The sequence below is a fragment of the Felis catus genome, chromosome A3 (genome assembly GCF_018350175.1).
Source record: "Felis catus isolate Fca126 chromosome A3, F.catus_Fca126_mat1.0, whole genome shotgun sequence".
Classification (NCBI taxonomy): domain Eukaryota; kingdom Metazoa; phylum Chordata; class Mammalia; order Carnivora; family Felidae; genus Felis; species Felis catus.
In genome coordinates, this window is record NC_058370.1 from 57,675,182 (window position 1) to 57,695,916 (window position 20,735).

At 41.4% G+C, this 20,735-nt stretch overlaps 1 protein-coding gene across 1 annotated transcript in view; it reads right to left on the reverse strand.

Moving 5' to 3' along the window:
• SLC9A4 (solute carrier family 9 member A4) overlaps positions 1 to 20,735 on the reverse strand; it is a 72,972-nt gene that overhangs the window by 34,865 nt on the left and 17,372 nt on the right. Inside the window, exons 3-4 of the mRNA XM_003983882.4 lie at positions 3,609 to 3,868; positions 2,216 to 2,433 (exon numbers count right to left, since the gene is read on the reverse strand). Of these exons, the coding sequence (XP_003983931.3) occupies positions 2,216 to 2,433; positions 3,609 to 3,868 (478 nt within the window). The remainder of the gene's footprint in view (positions 1 to 2,215; positions 2,434 to 3,608; positions 3,869 to 20,735) is intronic.

The window sequence follows — 20,735 nt, forward strand, 5'->3', positions numbered from 1 at the left end:
GCTTAAGTGACTGAGCCACCCAGGTGCCCCACAGCAAGCAACCTGTGATACCCAGCACTTGGACAGTGTGAGAGACAGTAGAATTTAACATCTTTCACTGTGTTTTGTTTGTCCGAGCTCCTCCACAGACTTACTAGTCATGTGACCTTGGCTAAGGTTCTTATCTTTTGATGTGCCGAGTCTCTTTATCTGCTCAATGGAGGTAATGGTAGTATTCCTCTCAGAAGATAGATGGAAGATTTAGATAAATTTACTATCTGTAAACCATAGAAAACAGGGACTTACAATGTTATAAGCCTTCCTGAGTGTGAACTACTATTAGCCACAAGGAGTCAGGCTGGGATGCTGGGAGGGGGAACTAGGTTCTGACAGCTGGCTTTGTCCCTCACTATGTCATGGCCAAGTCAGCCATTCTCTCGATGACTCTTCCACCAGCTAGAACATGAAGGAATTGGGTTGGATTGTCACCAACGGCCAACAATATTGAGGTATCCATAATATTAACACTCTCTCAGATGGTTTATATTCCTGTAGGCTGGGCTGAAGCTTGGTGGTGTTACTTCTCTTGACATTAGAGAGTATTAGAGTATTAGAACTGAAGGGAACTCAAGAAATTTGTTCATGCCTACCATTTTGTGGCTGAGGAGGAAGATTTGGAGCAGTTAAATGTCCATCCAAGGTCAAATAGCTAGTAACAGTGCCATGATTTGATTTGAAATTATAAGTTTACCTAATTACATAACATAGTTTTCTTAATTCTTTCTCCCCTGGCACCCTAACAGGCATATATATTCAGAGTAAGTTTTATGACTATTTTATAAATTTTTTTTTCAACTTTTTAAATTTATTTTTGGGACAGAGAGAGAGAGAGAGAGAGAGAGAGAGCATGAACGGGGGAGGGGCAGAGAGAGAGGGAGACACAGAATCGGAAGCAGGCTCCAGGCTCTGAGCCATCAGCCCAGAGCCCGATGCGGGGCTCGAACTCACAGACCGCAAGATCGTGACCTGGCTGAAGTCGGACGCTTAACCGACTGCGTCACCCAGGCGCCCCTTTATGACTATTTTAATATTTCTGCATTCTTGTTATTCTTTCCTAGATTCTAAAACCCACTTGGGATTAATTTAAAATTGATATGTTCAAGGTAAGTTTTCAGTCATTTCCCATAATTTATCTTTCATTATAATTGGTTTGAAAATGTTAGTCAAAGTCAATTAAGAAAATGCTTCAAATCCTGGTCAAAATAATTTTAAAATCAAACTGCTTCTAATCAAAAGGCAGCACATATAATGTGGTCCCGAACTTAATGTTCTTGCTAGCCCCAGAAACATGAATGTTCAAGGTAAATAAGTAGCCTTTGGTCAAGATATCTCATTTCAGGGGGCACCTGGGTGGCTCAGTTGGTTAAGCATCTCATTTTGGCTCAGGTCATTATCTCACGGGTGGTGAGTTCGAGCCCCACATCAGGCTCCACACTGACAGCACAGAGACTGCTTGGGATTCTCTCCCTCCCCCTTTTTCTCTGCCTCTCCCCACTCATGCTTTCTTTCTCTCTCAAAATAAATAAATAAACTTAAAAAAAGATATCTCATTTTTTAAAATTAGGCATATTTCGTAGGGGTGATGCCAATTACATGACAGAGTTGCCTTCATTAGTTAAAGTAAGCACTTTTAAAAATAAAGATTTACTTTCTGATCCTTGCATTTTTCGACATCAAACACAACCTTCAACCAAAACCACCTGTACTATTTAGGGGAAGGTTTCCTAACAGTACCTGCCTTCCATAAAATACACTTAGTGAGATCTCACTTTTCCTGTAATAAAAGTGTAAATGCTCACAGTTTATAATCTATATCTGATTGAAGGTGCAAGAGGGGAAAATTGACAAAGCAGTGAAGAGCAAGGGAGAAATTCATTGAGTTATATTTAAACGTGTAGATGCGAAAGTTCTCTCCTCAAATAAGCAAGAAAAACAAACTCCTTGCTCCAGCCTTACTGCAGTGCACAACCTTATCAGCCACTAATTGCTCTAAACTGATTGAGGAAGCAAACAGACACCATTCCAGGTCCCTACAAGGTGCCTATACTCCCTTAACCAGTAAAACCAGTTCGCTTCACCTCACTCCTTAGGCCATTCATTACACTGCATAAAGGAAGAAGAGAAATAAACAAAAAACAGCAGGCAGGAGCCCCTTGGGGGCCCTACTGCCTCTTACTAATGGCTCTCCAGATCTGGCAGAAGACCAGGGTGAAACAGATGAAGGCCCAGTTCCACTCGTGGTTCTTTCCGACGGTGGACACGCCCATGAAGATGAAGATCAGGGTCTCGCTGACGCTGCTCAGCATCTTCATGAAATACTTGATGGTCGTGTAGGACGTCTGAGACACGTTTTCCTCTACATACTTCTTCATTGTTACCGCGCAGGCCGTGATCCTGCAGAAGGAGCAGAGTCTTAGGAGCAGCCACAAGATTTTGCCCCTCCACGAATAACTCCCTACTGGCAATGCCACAGATACACTCTTCCCGTTTTTACCCAGAGAAAGCATCTTCTCCATTCCCCTTTCTGGGTGCATTTTCCCCATGGGGTTTTCTTTCTTACTCTTCTCCCTCCCCAAGGGGCTTGCGCAAGTGAGGGGTGTTGGGGAAGGTGGGCATGGCACGACTTCCTCACAAGAACACGGCATCCACCATGCACCAACCCGAAGCAGAACTGTTTCTGGTCTAAGAAATGATCCAGCGAGGCTTTCGTTTCCTCCACCTGAGCAACGTTTCTTACAAGAATTTAATGAGAAATTTTTCATTTAAAATGTTTTTGTTCTAGAGCCACTAAGAAGTCCGGGGTGGGCGGCAGTTGGGGGCAGGAGAGGAGATACAACTTTGCCTTGTCTAAGTAGTAGGTGGGACAATAGTGAATCTAGATTTTACGCTATTATATTTAATTGAAATAGATATTTCTATACACTAAAATTAAATATTTCTGCCTGAGTAGCTGGGTATGAGGATAATGCCAGAGAGAAAACAACATGACCAGATGTGGCGAGCCAAGTTAAGAAGCCTCATTCCAAGATCTACGGAAGGATAAACATTTACAAATATTTTCATTAGGAAAAAGAAATCTGGACTTCTGGTCTTATCCCATCTACCTAGTTTCATTCCACACTGATAAGTCCTGGAGCTGTGGTGTGATTTAAGGGAAATAGCAGAAGGCAGAGCTCAGGAATGACAGTCCTTCATGGCATGCTTCCCTCTACCCTTTAAAATAATGAATTTTTCAAGGAAAAAAAAAAGAACTATTGAAATAAGACTTTAACCTTGAACTTCTAGTTCTTCCCTGGATCAGCTCTTCTGAGCCTTTGAAATTGACCTTATAATTGCCATGCTCTGCTATGCTAAGGTAATTCAGGAAAAGAGTAAGTACAAATGCTCAGAGAACATATTTGTTTGGCAAAGGACCTGAATCCGATTGTACAAAAGCTAAAAAAGCCTGAATCTAGCAATACCTTTAAAGATTGGTGCCCAAAGCCCTGCCTTTTCAGATGCAAGTGCACACAATGTGGTCCTAAATTCTCTTTTATTGCTGTGAGAGTTGGTCCTTGGTTTATACTCACGCCAGGATGCCAGAGAGGTAGAGTGTCTCGGCGGCTAAGTAAGACAGGTAGCTGAACATGAAGACGATGAGTGGTTCGATTGCAGAGATATTCTGAGTGAAACGTGTGATAAACGCAGAAATGAACCCAAAAATGACGCCAAAAAAGACTCCCCCAACCCCCACAATAACGAATCGGGCACATCCAGCCAAAATGTCGACAGGCTCAATGTCTTCAAATTTATGCATCTTTGTGAAGGCAATTAATATATTGTATAAGACCTAGGCAAAAAGAAAATCGAAGAAAAGAAACAAATTAGAAATGAGAAATACTTGACACAGATTCTTAACTTCGTGTCTACTTAAATAACACATAGCAATGAGTTACACAGCCATGAATATCAACAAGGCTGAAAGCTAACTTTTAAATGTATTCCAAATAATTTAAATGTATTCGGTGACACTGGATAATTGTCTAACACAGCTTTCAATCACTGAACACCCACTCTGTGCCAGTCTCTTCGCTCAACACTCTGTGTCAGTTACCAGTTTATTCCCTCCCCGCTCCGAGGGCACCTTTCTATACCGGCTCTGTTACAAACAATGGAATTCCTTCAGCAAAATTTCTTTCTCCTTTCAAGAGAGCACCATGTCACAGGTTTCTCAGTAGAGGGCGCTGAAGGGACCCTGCGGGAAGTAGGAGCTTCCAGCAACTTCCGGTGGGAGGGGCAAGAGTCCGTCATGTGACTGGGAGGACTTCCTGTGGGTCCTGTCCGGGCCAAAGGGCATGGAAGCGGTTCCTCTGTCATCTTACGCCGCTGGCTGAAGACAATCTGGCATGGCCCTCCTGCGGCATGGCTGTGGTCACGGGTCCGTGTGAGCAGCCCTCTGTCTGTAAACCCTCTCCCGGACCCCTGTCCACACAGCCTGCTCCTCTGACCTCCCTGTGCCCCGGCCTGAGCCCAGCTCGCATTGCATGCCGTGCGCCACCCACTGCTGATGCCTGCTCCCTGCTCCGGATGGTGACTTGTTGTTTGCCCAGCAGCTCCATACCACCTCCCCTGGCGAAACCAGCCAGCTTCTTTGCTGCCCAGTGGCCGATCCACACCTTCCCCGGTGAGAACTGAACCCCTTCCGAGTCTGTCCTTCTTTAGGGGAGCCATCCCTCAGTCCTAGCATGCCAGGGAGCGTCCCCTTATATCTTACAGCCATTCCTTTATTAGCGTTAACATGTTGATATTAAAATCTCTGTTTAACCTACTGTGTGGTTTCTATCTCTCAGTCGCGCCTCACCTGCTACACTTTCCGTACATGGCGTCTCACTGAATCCTCCAAAGGACTTGAGCCCCCATGTGATACACGCTTCCAATTTGCCTGCTAGGTCTCTACTCACGTCAACACTTATTTGAAATTACAGTGATCTAGGGATCACTAATTCATGTACTTGACAGCCCAGAAGTTAGACTGAGCTTCTGAAAAGAGGCGGCTGCCACACAGTTAATGAGACACACAGAACAGGTAAAGTAAGATCTCTGCAGAAAACGAAGGCCTTTGAGACTATCAGGCCCTGAAGAGTCCTGATAAACCATAGCACCTACCTATACTAGAAAAAAAAATATATATATATATATACATATATATATTAATATATATATGTATGTATATATATATATGTATATATATATATATATATATATACATACATATATATATGTATATCAGAGCAGGAGCAGAAGCTATAACTCAAGGAAACAGGGTCAGTGATTATATTCTGTGTGCAGAATCATAGGAGAGGGCAGTCCCTCAGTCTATATCCCATTCATTTCCCCAGCTCACACTCTGTTCTAGCCTGACCTCTGGAATGATCCCCCACTCTGCAAATTGCAAGACTTGCCCAAGCCTGTGCCTTCCGCTTCACTCTGACCTGTCCATCCTCCCAATTGGTCTTGGTCTGTCCTTACTGAAACACTCAGTGTCCTTCAAGGTTCCCCGACAGCTTTTGCATTCTGGCTTTGGCTTCACCCACAGGGCTTACCAGAACTCTTGGCTGCTTTGTGTACCCGCTGACCCCCAGCCCGTGGTCTTCAATCTGCCGTTCCTTCCCCAGCCCTTTTCCCAGTCCCGGCCCTTCCAGGTCTGCTTTGCCCCTCACCCCAGTGACATCACCTTTATGATAAAAGATTGTTGTTATCTGACAGAGATGGGCAATGAAGAAGCCTAGGCTGGCTTCTTGTTAGGTTCACAATCATAAACCATCAAGGTATATTTAAAGCAAAGCCCCATTTCATTTTATTTGCATTTTTTTTCTAAGGAGTGCCTCACATTTGTTTGAGTGAGGTCATTCTCCAGTAGCAGAAACAGAACGAGTGGCTGGACTATAGCGAGTATCTCTGTCCATGGGCACCCTAGGGTCACCATGTAAACTGTGAATACATTTTGTTGTCCATTTCTGTGTGGAGATAAAACATCTTATCCAGATTTCTTGACGGTATATGTCAATTATATCTCAATAAAGTTGGAAGGAGAAAGAAAAAAAATGGGATCGACAAACAGGTTTTTTTTTTTTATTTTTTTTTAACATTTATTTATTTATTTATTTTTAATTTTTTTTTTTTCAACGTTTATTTATTTTTGGGACAGAGAGAGACAGAGCATGAACGAGGGAGGGGCAGAGAGAGAGGGAGACACAGAATCGGAAACAATCTCCAGGCTCCGAGCCATCAGCCCAGAGCCTGACGCGGGGCTCGAACTCACCGACCATGAGATCGTGACCTGGTTGAAGTCGGACGCTTAACCGACTGCGCCACCCAGGCGCCCCAACATTTATTTATTTTTGAGAGACAGAGAGACAGAGCATGAACAGGGGAGGGGCAGAGACAGAGGGAGACACAGAAGCTGAAACAGGTTCCAGGCTCTGAGCTGTCAGTACAGAGCCCGACTCGGGGCTCGAACTCACCGACGGTGAGATCATGACCTGAGCTGAAATCAGACGCTTAACCGACCAAGCCACCCAGGCACCCCGACAAACAGGTTTTAAATTTCGGTTGATATATCTGAAAACTTTTGCAGCAGAATTGTTTAAAAATGTGTGGCCTGTGGGGCACCTGGGTGGCTCAGTCGGTTAAGCATCCGACTCAGTTTTTGGCTCAGGTCATGATTTCACGGTTCGTGGGTTTCGGCCCTGAGTCGGGCTCTGCAATGGCAGCACAGAGCCTGCTTGGGATTCTCTCTCTCTCCCTCTCTCTCTGCCCCTCCCCTGTTTGCATACATGCTCTCTCTTTCAAAATGGTGTAGACACTATTCTTCTCTGGAGTCCAGTTGTTAACAAGTAATTTCTCCTACTTTTATACTTAAGTCTATTTCTTGAGATAAGAGGTAGGAGTTGGGGCAGGAGCCAGTGACACCTGGGGTAGGGTGGGTCCTTATGCCCATATCATGTCCTTTCCTGGCAGTCTATAAAATGTACCATTGTACTACATCTCTGAATGATGAATTGGTGTTCTTTATCTAAGAAGAGTTTAATTATTCCATTCTTTCAAGTTTTACATATTTAGCTGATTACTGCGATAACTATGGGCATTCCACAGAACACCACACAACTTGCTTATGCTGTAACCAGTACTTAAATACTGTTTTCTGGATGCTGCCCATCCCCCCTTCCAGGTCCCCTCCCCTGGCAAAAAAAAACCACACACAGGGTGCACCTCATTGGGCCAAGTGTGGAGAGATTCCTTCCTACAATGATACCTCAGATCTTGCTCCCTGCCTACTTCTCTTGGAAATCCATTCCATTCTTCCTTAACCTGGTTTGGATCCTTGGGTGCCAAATATAGCTGTTCACTGGGAAAATGCTCTTGTCTGGCCCTACTTTTTCCCTACAGAATCTCTGGACTTGAATTTCCTTTCTGAACCACAGACTGTATATTACCTTCTTTAAGATAAGAGGGTGTTGCTACAAGATATTGCAGGAGTGGTGACTTTTCACATTTAGTCTTTGTATACTGAGTTATGAAGAAGGAGAGTTAAACAGAAAAAAATCAATTCAAAAGATAATAAACGGAAAAAAACCCACAAGTAGTTCTCTGTTTTTTCTGGAAATTTGTGAGTTGAAAGCTGAAAGTCATTTGTTGTTTTGGGGTTTTCCTAATAATGGGTCTTAAAATATGATGGTACTTCTGTGTATAAGGAATTCTCATGCACTCTGCCATTTTACAGCCTCCAATTTTGTTCCATTTAATCTTCCCTTAAAGATCCTTTTGGACCTTTTTTTTTTTTTTTTTTTTGACTCTTTTATACTGCCCTGATGTTACGGAAATGACAATGGGTTGTGTGGTTTCCTGTTCCTGCATGGCCCTCACAGCTGTGAGCACTTACCTTTAAATAGAAATTTCAGCCTCGACATCCTCTAGCCCTGGGAACAATAATACCTTTAATAAAGAGAATTTCAAGAAGAAAACAATATTATCCAGTACAGAATGGCTTTTGGCTTTGGAATGTGAGTTGGCAGAGAGGACAGTCCTCAAAGTAGCTCTGTCGTCACTAATCCTCACATAGGGTGCTAGATATAGCACTAATGGACTTTGTTGAATGGGGACAAGGGACACGAGGAGGGTGTGCAGTGTCCCCTCTGCTCACAGGTTCACAGGCACCTTCCCTTCCCAGTACAGCTTTGACACATCCCCCCGAGTAAGAGTTTCCGAGAGTGGCTGCACCAAAATACCACAAGCTTGGATGGCTTCCGTCAACAGAAACTTATTCTGTTGAATAAGATTAAGTGCCCTGGAGGCCAGAAGTCTGCCGTCAAGGTGTTGACAGGGCCACACTCCTTGTCAAGGCTCTAGGAGAGGATATGTCTTTGCTTCTTCTTGGTTTCTGGTGGGTTGTGGCAAGCCTTGGTGTTCCTTGACTTGTGGAAACACCATTCCAGTCTCTGCCATTGTCTACCTATGGCCTTCCTTTCTCCTCCATGCCTTCGCATTGTCTTCTTACAAGGAGACTAGTCACTGGATTTGGGCCTCCCTTAGCCCAGTGTAGCTCATCTTTACTAATTGTATCTGCAAAGAACTATTTCCAGATAAGATCCCATCTTGGGATTCTGGGTGGAACATGAATTTTGGGGGGGGGGCACTATTCAATCCAGTACAGCTTCTATAAGCAAAATGACCTTCCAATGAAATTAACTTGTGTTATGGACTAGCAGATTTTCATTGTAAATCTCTCAGGGCGCAACTTCATTTTGAATTTCATGAGGTCCTAATCTGTGGCCTGTCTTCTCTTGATCCACTCTATTTCTTTAGAGAGCTTAGGGCACACGTTTTCAGGGTCTGGATTAGTTCCTGCCTTTTAATGCAATTAGTAGCCAGTAACCGACAAGCTTGCTTAGATATTGGAGTGTGGGCAGAAGATTATAAATAGGCTTGCTTCCTCTCCCAAAGAGATGCTTCTAGTGTATCATCTGCTAGAAGAGAAGAAGATGGGGAAGGTGAAAGAGAAGAAGCAAAAAGCTTGGTGCAAATTGGCTCAAGCGAGGACACACATACCCACCACGAGCCCTGTACATCTCTGCAATTAGGAAAGGAATTGCCTTAAAAAGAGAGAGGGAGAGTCTTGCTCAAATTTCAAACCAGATTTGCTTAAGAATACGCATGCTGCTGGGGCACCTGGGTAGTGCAGTCAGTTAAGCATCTGACTCTTGATCTCAGCTCAGGTCATGATCTCGAGGTTTGTTAGTTCGAGCCTCACATCGCGCTCTGCACTGATGGTGCAGAGCCTACTTGGGGTTCTGTCTCTCTTTCTCTCTGCCCCTCCCCCACTTGTGCATGTGCACTTTTTCTCTCTCTGTCTCAAAATAAATAAATAAACTTAAAAAAAAAGAATATGCATGCTGATGTGCAGAAATTTTAGAAAATATAAAAGTTCAGAGGAAAATCCCCACAAACCCAGTCCTTCCCAGAGAAAGCCACTCTAATTACATATATATATATATATATATTATAGTGTATATGTAAATATATTTATAAATACATATGTAAATGTGTAACATTATATAAACACACATGTATATATCCTTTCTAATCCTGCTTGTCTGTCTGCCTGTCTATCTATCTATCTATCATCTGTCTATCCATCCAACCATCTGTCCATCCATCCATCCATCCATCCATCCATCTATCCATCCATCGTCTATCTATCTACCTGGCATCTACCATCTACTTCTCTATTTTGGGCAGTCAGGACCCCTCAGGTGTCTGACTTCAGAGAATGAAACCGAGCAACCAGCCACTGTACCTTGATTTCCCCTGCTGCCCTTAGCCAAGGACCTGGCGTGGCAGGGCACTGTGGCAGACCTAATCTTGGAAGGTGCAGGATTCCTCTGATGGGTGTTCTTAGCCCTGAAGACTCCCGCTGGGCTTGATAAACTCTCTCAGAAATACAGTCAGACATTCCCACCCAGTTTCCTGGGGTCATTCTGCACGGTGGTCTGAGGCTCCCTGTCTCTCTGAGCTCCGTCCCCATCTTCTCTTACGGGAGTTTCCCCTATAAATCTTTTGTGCATCTAATGCCCTTTGAATGTCCGGTACGTGGCTGACCTGGACAATATCTAGCGATTTGTTTGTGTAACCACCATGTTTTTACCAAACAGTTATAACATTGGTCTCTTTTATTTAAGCGAAGGGAAGCCAGGTTCTAAGAAAAATCCTGGCTGAGTGAAAGAAAATTGTAACTTAAGTTCTCAAAATGCATGCAAAAGAAGCTTAGTGGTTGTATCCCAACTCAGTGAGTTTATTTAGTCCAGCTTTACCTTCTGTTTGACCTTGGAGCAACCCATGTGCAGGTCCTAGAAGCCCTGCATGTTGCACTTTGGAGATGTGTTCACATCCCAAGAAGTGGAGCCAAGATGAGGAACCAGACATTCCACAAGGCCCCAAAAAGGCAGGTTTGAATGAGTGTTAGTGGGACTTGGGAGTTGATTTGACTCTCAAATCCAGAGGAAACACGGGGGATATGATTAAGACTCAAAGATTTGCATGTTGTTGCCACAAACAAAACTCCTCTGCATAGCTCTCCAGGTTATAAGTAGCTACCCAGTCTGTTGCAAGGGTCTGGGAAAGTCAGCTGGGCCAGCCCTGTCTCTGGACACCAGTATGCCCTGCCAGAAAGATGCCATGGTAGTTTCAGAAGCTAAAGTAGTACGTATAATTTAAGAAGACTACATTTACAGACACAATCCATATGACTGCGTGAAAAACAATTCTTATCTTTCAAATTACACGGCTCTGGATGTCATTACAGTCGTAAAAGATTTTCTTTGGACTCATTTCAATCACAGTCGTGTGTGTATTTTTCACATGTTGGAGAGGAAATCTCGGCCAATGCTAAATCTCAAACATGCCCATGGCATTCATGGAAACAAGATTAGATTTACCCTCTTCACTCAGGGTAGAGGTGCAATATTGTGATATAACAGGAAAAATATATATACACATGTATATATGTTTTTGTCCCCAGTACTTGGTACAGAATTCCTAAAAAATCTTGTCATTTTCTGAGTGAGCCGAACATCCTTTGTTATTCATAGTGGACCATTTTCAACGACAGCTGAGTTTATGCTAATGAAGTAACTCTTGCCTGGGTCCCCGATAGGTTCTGGAGGTGGACTGGTTGCCAGAAGAACCAAGCAAGTGTTTAGAAGGCTGTACCTTCCATCCCCACCCCATGACTTACAGGGAGAGGAGAGGGGTTAGTGATTGAGTTCAATAACCAAAGGCCAGTGATTTAATCAACCACGCCTATGTAACGGAACCTCCGGAAATCCTTAAACAACCAGGGTGAGAAAGCGTCCAGGTGGGTCCTGGGAGGGTGGCATGCCTGGAGAGGACATGGAAGCCCTGCACCCCTCCCCCCATGCTTTGCTCTCTGTCTCTCTTCCATTTGGCTCTCCCTGAGTTACATCCGTTATAATGAACTGGTAACCAAACAAACTGCTTTCCTGAGTTCTGTGAGCTATTCTAGCAAATTACCAAACCTGAGGAGAGGGTTGTGGGAACCCTACTTTTACAGCCAGTCAGTCAGAAGTATGGGTGGCCCAGACTTGCAGTTGATGTCTGTAATGGGGACAGACATCAATTAGGGGACCGTTGTACGGGACTAAGCCCTTAACCTGTAGGGTCTGTGTTAATTCAGAATTAGTGTCAGAATTGAATTAAATTGTAGAAAACCAGGTTGGTGTCTGGAGAGTTGGAGAATTGCCTGGAAGAGGGAAATGCACCCATACATTTGGTGTCAGAAACGATGTTGTAAAATGAAACAGAGAAGGTGGCTCAGGAAATGGTCCTTCTATGTTGCCTTTAAGGAGTTCACCAAACCTCCCAAGGTCATAATTATGATGACCCTTTAACAAATACCACTGCGTAAGTTTGCAAAACCCTTTCAACACACAAAATAATGGCTAAAAGCACGAGCCCACCAACCAAGTCTTAGCAGAGATGGAGAACTATTTTCAAATGTGCTGATGTTTTTTTTTTCTTTGTCAGATTTAATGAGGAGTAATTTATGTATGGTAAGTTTCATCTAAAATGAATATATTCTGACCATTGCATATACCTATAAAATCACCACCGCGGTCAAGAAATGGAAACAATTCCACGAACCCAGAGAGGTTCTTTATTACTCTTTTGAAGTCCTTCCTTCCCTCTATCCCTGACCCCAGGAAACCACTGATACATTATTGCCACTATAGATTAATTTGCGTTTGATATAAATTGAATAACAAAGTATGGTCTCTTATGTGGCTTCTTTAGCTCAGCAAAATGTTTTGGGGAGGTTGTTAGAGGTTTCAGGGGCTCATCCCTTTTTAGTACTGAGAAGTATTACATTAGATCGTTACAGTACATTTTGCTCTTCCATTCACCTGTTGAAGGACATTTGTTCCCCACTTCTCCCACCACCCAGTTCCTACTAATGGAATATATATTGCTGCTATGAACATTTACCTACAAGTCTTTTGTGTAGACTTGTGTTTCCATTTCTCTTGGATATTTACCTAAGAGTCGACTGACTAGGGAGTGTGGTACATACAAGTTACAATTTTAAGAAACTGCTTAGTCCATACAGTCTGCTGTAATAGAATATCATAATCTGGGTGACTTATAAACAACAGAAGTTTTTTTCTCACAGTTCTGGAGAAATTGGTGAGTTGAAGATCAATGCCCTGGTGTCTTGTAAGAGCTCATTTCCTGGTTTTTACACAGCTTTTCCTCCCTGTGTCCTCACATGGCAGAAAGGACAAGTTAGCTCTCTGGTGTCTCTTTTATAAAGGGCATTAACCCCATTCATGAGGACTCCACACTCATGACCTTGTCACTTTCCGAAGGTCCCGCTTTCTAATACTATCAAATTGGGAATTAGATTTCAACATATGAATTTGGGGGAGGGGCATGAACATTCAGTCTAGAGTTACTGCCAAATTGTCTGTCAAAGTCATTGGATCATTTTCCATTCCCACCAGAAATGTATGAGATTTCCAGTTGTTCCGTATCCTTGTCGACACTTGATATTGTCAATCTTTATAATTCTAGAGACTCTAATGGGTGTGTAGTATCATTTCATTGTGATTGTAATTTGCATTTTCTTGAGTATGAAAGATGTTGAACAAATTATGTACTTATTGACCACTTATATTTTATGCTTTATGATATATCTTTTCAAATCTTTTACCATTTTTGAGTTATTTATATTCTTACTATTAAGTTATAAAATTATTTATCTTGTATGTAAGTCTTTTCTGAGATATATGCATAGTGAACACTGACTCCTATTCTGTGGCTTACGTTTTTGTTTACCGAACTGTGTATTTTCAGTAGCAAAAATTTTTTTTTATAAAATCCAATTTATTATCTTTTTACTTCTGTTACTTGTGTTTTTTTCTGCCTTTGTCTACTCCAAGATCATGAAGATTTTTTTTTCTTCCATGACATTTATAATTTCAAATTGTACATTTAGTCTACAATACAGTTTGTGCTAATTTTTGAATTTGGTTTGAGGTACAGGGTAATTCTCATATTTTTCTACCTGGATGCCCATAGTATCGGCACAATGTCTTTCTTTTTCATTGGTTGGTTTGCCAAAAATTAATTGATCATATATGTGCAAGTCTATTTCTGGACTCTCTATTTTCCCCCATGATGTCATATCTATTGTTTGATCAATATTGTGATTTTATTGCTTTATTATTATTGTGGCATTATAGTAAACTTCAAATAAATCTTTTGTCTTTGTTCTTCTTTTTAAAAATTGCTTTGTGCATTTAATACCATTTGAACTTGCAGTCAGATTTTAAGATCAGCTTGTCAATTTCTACAAAAAAAATTTGGGGATTTTGATTGGATTTTATTGAATTTACAGGTCAGTTAAGAGAAAGCTGTCGTCTCTAATAATATTGAATATTCCATTAACAAATATGATATTATTTAGGTCTTCTAAATCGTGTCAGCAATGTTCTATAATATTCAGTGAAAAGTTCTTGTCTTGCACATCTTTGTTGAATCTGCTTCTATGAATTTTCATTTTGACAGTACTTATAAGTGGAATTTTGAAATATCCTTTTGCTGCTAGTATTTAAAGTCATTTGCCACTACTATATTAAAGTGCTGTTGATTTTTGTACATTAGCCCTATGTCCTGTGACCTTGCTAAATTTACCTATTAATTCTAGTAGTTGCTTTCATTTTGAGGATTTCCTACATAAGTCAGCATGTCTGCCACAAATAAAGAAATAACAGTGTTCCACAAATACTGCTTCCTTAGTGATCTTGTATTAATGCTTTTTTTATTTCTTGCTTAATAAATAGAAGTGTTGAGAGTGAATACCCTTAAGTATGAGGTTAACTCTGGTTTTTCATAAATATGCTTTGTCAGATCGAAGAAGTTACTTACTCTTTCTATCTTGCTAGGAGTTTCTAAACATAAATGGGTGCTGAATTTTTGTCCAGTGGTTTCCTTCATCTAATGATACAATCATTAATCCTGTTTACAGCGTGGATTACATTCATAGATTTTTTTTCCAATGTTAAACTTGCATTTTCTGGTCTGGTACATTTGGTCATCTGGATTTACTATTCTTGTTATATATTGCTGAATTTGATTTGCTAATTTTTTCCTTAAGTATTTTTGGACTATATTCATGATGGATATTGGTGTGTAGTTTCTTTGCATTATCTTTGCCTCATTTTGGTATTAGGGTGGAATCGACCTTGCAATGTGAGTTAGAAAGTGATCACTCCTTGTGATATCTATTTTAGCTGATATTAACATGGCCACACCAGCATTCTTATGCTTACTATTTGCCTGGTGCATCTTTTTCATTCATCTACTTTCAACTTATTTGCATCTTTATAATTATGTTGTGTTTCTTATAAATAGAATACATTTGAATCTTGTTTTATAATCAATTCTGGTAATCTCAGTTTTTCACTGGAGCATTGGTCCATTAATATTTAATGTAATTATTGTGACGAGAGGAAAAACTCTCTAAAAGCCTGATATACAAGGGAAACCATTTTAGATTTCTTTCTAATTGGTGTAAGCATGACTGTACATAAGCTTTGTTCAAACCAAAAGCCTGATTTATGGCTGGCCATACATGCACTATACACTGGCTTTGTGAATGAGCAGCCTAAAGGAAAACCATCTTGTCTTGAGATATCGGTCAATGTTCTTACTCCTTGCATTTCTTTATGATAAAAAGTGTGATTCTCACTTATATGTTAATCTGTAATCTTTTGAGCTTTTGCAAGATGTAAAAAAGTACATAACCCTGTAAAAATGGTTCATTCTCCAGAGTACTTTCTTCCCTGTGAAGAGCGTGTTTCCTGGGCAGCTGTCCTAACTTGGGCTTCAATAAAATTCTTTCTTTTAGAGATTCTAAAAGATTCAGTCAATTTGCATCCACCATTGTTATGATTAGATTTAAATCAACCACTTTATTACTTATTCTCTCTTTCTTTCCTCTCTTTTTCCCCTTTCCTGCATTCATTTTATTTGAATATTTTCTAGAATTCTATTTTAATTTTATTCTCGTCCATACTTCTTTGCATTATGTTTACTGCTCTACAATATAAATTTCTCACTCTTTTACATGATGCTTTGCATTAACATTATACCACTTCACATAAAATACAGAAATCTTATAACCATGTAGGTCCATTAAATGTACCAACTTTTAACCATCCTTGAGAACGAAAGTGAGAAAGCTATTTGTTTCCACAATAAATCTCTGGATTCCTCTGATGCTGATAGTTGAGGACTTAATGATCAGTTATTGCATATTTTGTGGCTTATGAACCCTCCTGGACATGAGAGCCATACTCCCGACCATGCTTATGGCTCCTTGTTAGGGTAACTTCTATGACATTGCATCTGAAGAAGAGGTAGCTTCGTGTGACTTTCAGCATGAGACTTCCCATTCAAGAACAGGAGTAGACAGACCCCCAGAGAAGCCCATTTATAGATGGGGACTGCCAGTGAAACCCTCTCCTCGTTATGAGCTACAGCAACTGCATTTTCTGAGATGTACAGGGAGACTTGACTAGGTGTTGATGAATAGATACCATGAGACTAATTAAGAGATGATAAAGGGCCACAAAGAAGTATGGGTTATGAGGGCCAGAAACTGAATAATGAACACTAAGGATTAGAGTTTGGAGTGAAACTGGAATGATCTATAAAAAGCAGCAGATTCTGAGCAACTGACCGAAGCTGCATTGGTGGTGGGGCTCTGGAATGACAACGTGATAGTTATTAGCACCCCATATTTCTTTTTCTTTTAGGCACCTGATAGGATTGCACTTCCAGCTCCACCATGTGTCTATGCCTGGCCAAGTTTTGAGTTTGAATAAGTTTGGGGAAGAAGTGATTTATATTATTTATGAGATGGGGCACTTGCTTGCCGAAATGAGATTCCATAAATCTTTTTTGCCTCTGGTGCAGTGCCCAGCAATGCTCAATATGGTGCCTGCTCTTTAAGCCCAAGGTCTTGAGCAACCATGATGCACAGAGCCTTCTTCTGGCAAGTAGTGTAAACAAGAAATACGTCTGTTGTTTTAGGCCAACAAAGGTTTAGAAGGATGTTTATTACCACAGCATAACCTGGCCCTTCCTGACTATCAGAAAAGATCTATGAACTCTTGCTTCTGTTAAAATCAAACACAAATGGAAACCAGACTTGAAAATTTCCTAAGCAGACAAAACCAGTCTAGTCATACTAGCAACACTTAATTTAGCTTATTTTGTAAGACTTTCCTGGCTAAACTGACCTGGGTCCCTTTTTGCCTATGCCTCTGAAAATCATTAGCAAAATTTAAATAATTCCCTAAAATTGATATGAAGTAACCACTAACCAATTTCCTTTCAATTTAAGAAAATTCTAATACTGCAACCAATCACTATAAAGAAAAGTATCTGCCTTTATGCTATATAAGCTGCTTTCTAACAACATACTTATGATCTTCATTCCATGTTTTGATTTGGGTGCTCCTGGTTTACGAACTGTATTTTTGGGTGTATGCACTATAAACTTTTACTAATTACTAATTCAGTGATTCATTGGTTTTACTTCTGATGTTTCCCTCAACTTTGGTGCTTCTGAAATCCTTAAAATGAGCTTGGTTCTAGTTATGGCTTTTATGAGACCTGGTTGTAAAGTAACCAAATTTATGTGTTGAAGTCTTAACTTCCAGTACTGGAGAATGTGACTAAATAAGAAGAGATAGGGCCTGTAAAGAGGGAATTAAGTTAAAGTGAGGTCTTAAGAGTGGGGTTCTAATCCATTAGGACTGCTGTCCTTATAAGAAAAGGAAGGGACACCAAGAGGGTGCACAGAGGAAAGACCACCGAAGACACAGCAAGATGGCGGCCAGTTGCCAGTCAGGAGGAGAGGTCTCACCACAAACCAACCCTGCTGCACCTGGACCTCAGACTTCTCCAGGACTGTGAGAAAATACATTTCTTTTGTTTAAGTCTCCCAGTTTGTGCTATTTGTTATGGCAGCCCTAATGGACTAATATGGGATCCGTGTCTCCCTGATTGCCTCGTGTATCTTTTTAATTCATCCTCATTACTTCAGCTTGCTGTAAACTCAGTTTCGTAAAAACAAAAGCCTAACTAATTACTCATTCTACACACATGTGAAAAGCACAGAAAGTTCAGAGCACAACACCGTACAGTAAAAATGATCCTTACTATATGTCAGATACTGGAAAGGTATGGAGAATATCATAAGGAAACGTATCCATCGACTTTAGAGGAAATTAAATAATGAATCCAGCTAACTTTCTATTTTGTTTGAATAATGAATCCAGCTAATTTTCTATTTTGTTTGAAGGGCCATGGGCACATTAAACTCTATCATAGAGCATTTCCTTGACAACCGCTTGCTCTGACTGGCAAAGGAAATCAACTAAGAAAACCAGCAATTACCTAGCAGGCACTGCATAATGACAGAAAAGACAGAAAGGAAGCTTTAACGTCACTCCTAAAGAAAAGAAATAGAAGATCTGTAACCATGGACAGGAGATTTAACATGAGATTTACCAACCCTCCTAGGGTTGATATCCCTGAATGTTTGTTACTTAGAACCTCAGAGAACAGAGACCAGGAAGTTGACCTGAATAGAGGTCAGAAAATTTAATGGAGAGAAGTACAAGTGGCAGGATTTTACTGATTAAATTAAATTATTATTAAATTAAAAAATGCTTTTCAATGGTTTCTAGGTATCTCAAACTCAGCAGGTCAAAACTAACTTAATAGTAATCACCCAGGCCCCAGCAACACCGGTTCCTCATCCATAATCCCATCGAAGGAAATCCCCAGCCTAGTACCCCTGAGTCAATGTCATCTTGTCTCCCTCACCCTCCCATCAACTTAGAGCAAATGCCCACAGGACTATCTTTCACCAACATTGCAGGAAAAGCAATTTAAAGGCGATTTAGCCTCAAGACTTTTTTTTTTTTTTAACTAGAAAAGCAAACATCAGCCTGGCCCAGTAGATTGAATAAGCTGAAGACTAGCTTAGAGACACCGAACTTTCAGAAACTGAAAAGTGGTTGCTCAATAATATTTTTTTATGAATGAATGAATGAGTGATGAATAAATGAATGATTCAGATTCAGGTGAACTCTGGGTCAATCAAATAGGACTGAACTTTTACCTTTAACTTAAAGGAGCTGGATTTTTTTGATCTCTCTGTTTACTCTCAGGCTTAGTCTCATACTCACTAATGACCAAAGCTGATCCTGGGTGTTAAGGGGTGAAATCTGAATAACCTTCGCCCAGAACCAGAATCACTGGCCTCGTCTCTCCGACCCATCGCCTGGATATAACGTTACAGAGAGGGCCTGTACAACAGGTTCTGCTGGCTACTGTTCACTTTACATAATCATTGAGGAAGCTATAGGGAAACTATTTGCCAACTCATGGGGATTTTCACATGATACTGAGCATATTTTTTCCATACCACAGCCCAACACACCCAACTCGCCCTCGAGAATGCATGCATGCATGCGGTTGAGGAGGGTGGGATCTCTTGAAAACCACCGAGCTAGGAAACTCTCTTGGCTCTTTGTAATTCTAGGATTTTCTCCCCAGTCAGTGATTTCTATTAATGTATTATGTAATCGCCTAAGAAATCTCTGTGGCTTGAAAGGGCAATAAGAAAACACAGAGGAATAGGCAGATCCGTTCTTGTAGGGTAAGAAGAATAATTTCCAGACAAAAAGAAATAAGGCCAATGTTGCTGGCTTGGGGCTCCTCAAGGGCAGGGACAAGACTTGTTTGTTTCCGCATCCCCGCACTTAGCACAGTTGGTGCGTGTGGCTCGTGGTTGTTAAGGTTTTGAAAGAACTGCTTTCACATGCTTTTCTGCGATCATTCTGATTGTTCTCTAAAGACTTAAAGAGTTTGCTTTTCCCCTAAGTGTTTCTTTTCCAAATCCATTTCCATAGCTTCTCAGCCCTACCTCCTGACAAAGGAAAGACAACTTGATAACCGGTGAGGCTTTGTTCTTTTTTTTCCTACCCTTGTGAACTGCAGGGAGTTCTAACCACCCACAAATGGCTCACAGCATAGGCAGGTTGAAAATAAATTTATACAATTCAAACTTCAGTCGTCGTTTCTTCAGCCCAAAGAAAATGAACTAAACAGGTGTTTATGAATCGAATTTGAGGAATTCCAATGAAATAATGGTTGAAGTGTCCCTCTCTGACCCTGTCCTGCCTAAGCTACTGAGTTAACACATGGGTCCAGGGAACAGGTTTTTTTTTAAGTTTATTTATTTTTGAGAGAGACAGTGACAGCATGAATGAGGCAGGAGAAGAGAGAGAGGGAGAGAGAGAATCCCAGGCAGGCTCTGTACTGCCAGCACTGAGCCTGATGCAGGGCTTGAACTCACGAAACCGTGAGATCATGACCTGATCCGAAACCAAGAGTCAGACACTTAACCAACTGAACCATCCAGGTGCCCTTGGGGGACAGATGTTTCAGGCTGCTTGTTAACAGGAGTCTACAGCTTGGACCCTGGACACGTAGGAGGCAAAGGTATCATCCCTTGGGGGAAACGTAGAAGTCTGATTTGCCTCTTTCAGGTCGGTGAATCTCTGACCTCTCCAACATCCTGTTTGCATTGGAGTGTCCTCGGCCCTTCTTTTTTTCCAGTTCTTTCCATCTCCCCAGCCTGGTCAAGCATTATCCCAAGCTATTTGTGTGGTTGCATCACATATTCACATGCGCACACACGCGCACCCTGAAAAGGCCCCCGCTGGGTGAGTCCCGGGCTGGGGGTGCACCAGACACTTGCTGTCCCCCTATGGTGCGTTAGAAGCAGTTCTGGGGGGAACTTCCTTATAGCTCAGGTGCACTTGCCGAACCACTGTGGGGAGTGGAGTTCACTCCCCAGGCAACTAAAGCCAACCAGCCCAGTTTGTCTGAGGCTTGGGGCTTATCCCCATTTCGATGCCAACAGATGCCAAACAGGTTGCCTTTCTTGTGTGGAACCTCCTCTTGAATACAGGAAGGTCAATAGGAACTTTACTCATCACCTACTATGTGCCAGGCATCTATGTGCATTTTTTCACATCCTCCTCAAAACCACTGTCTGA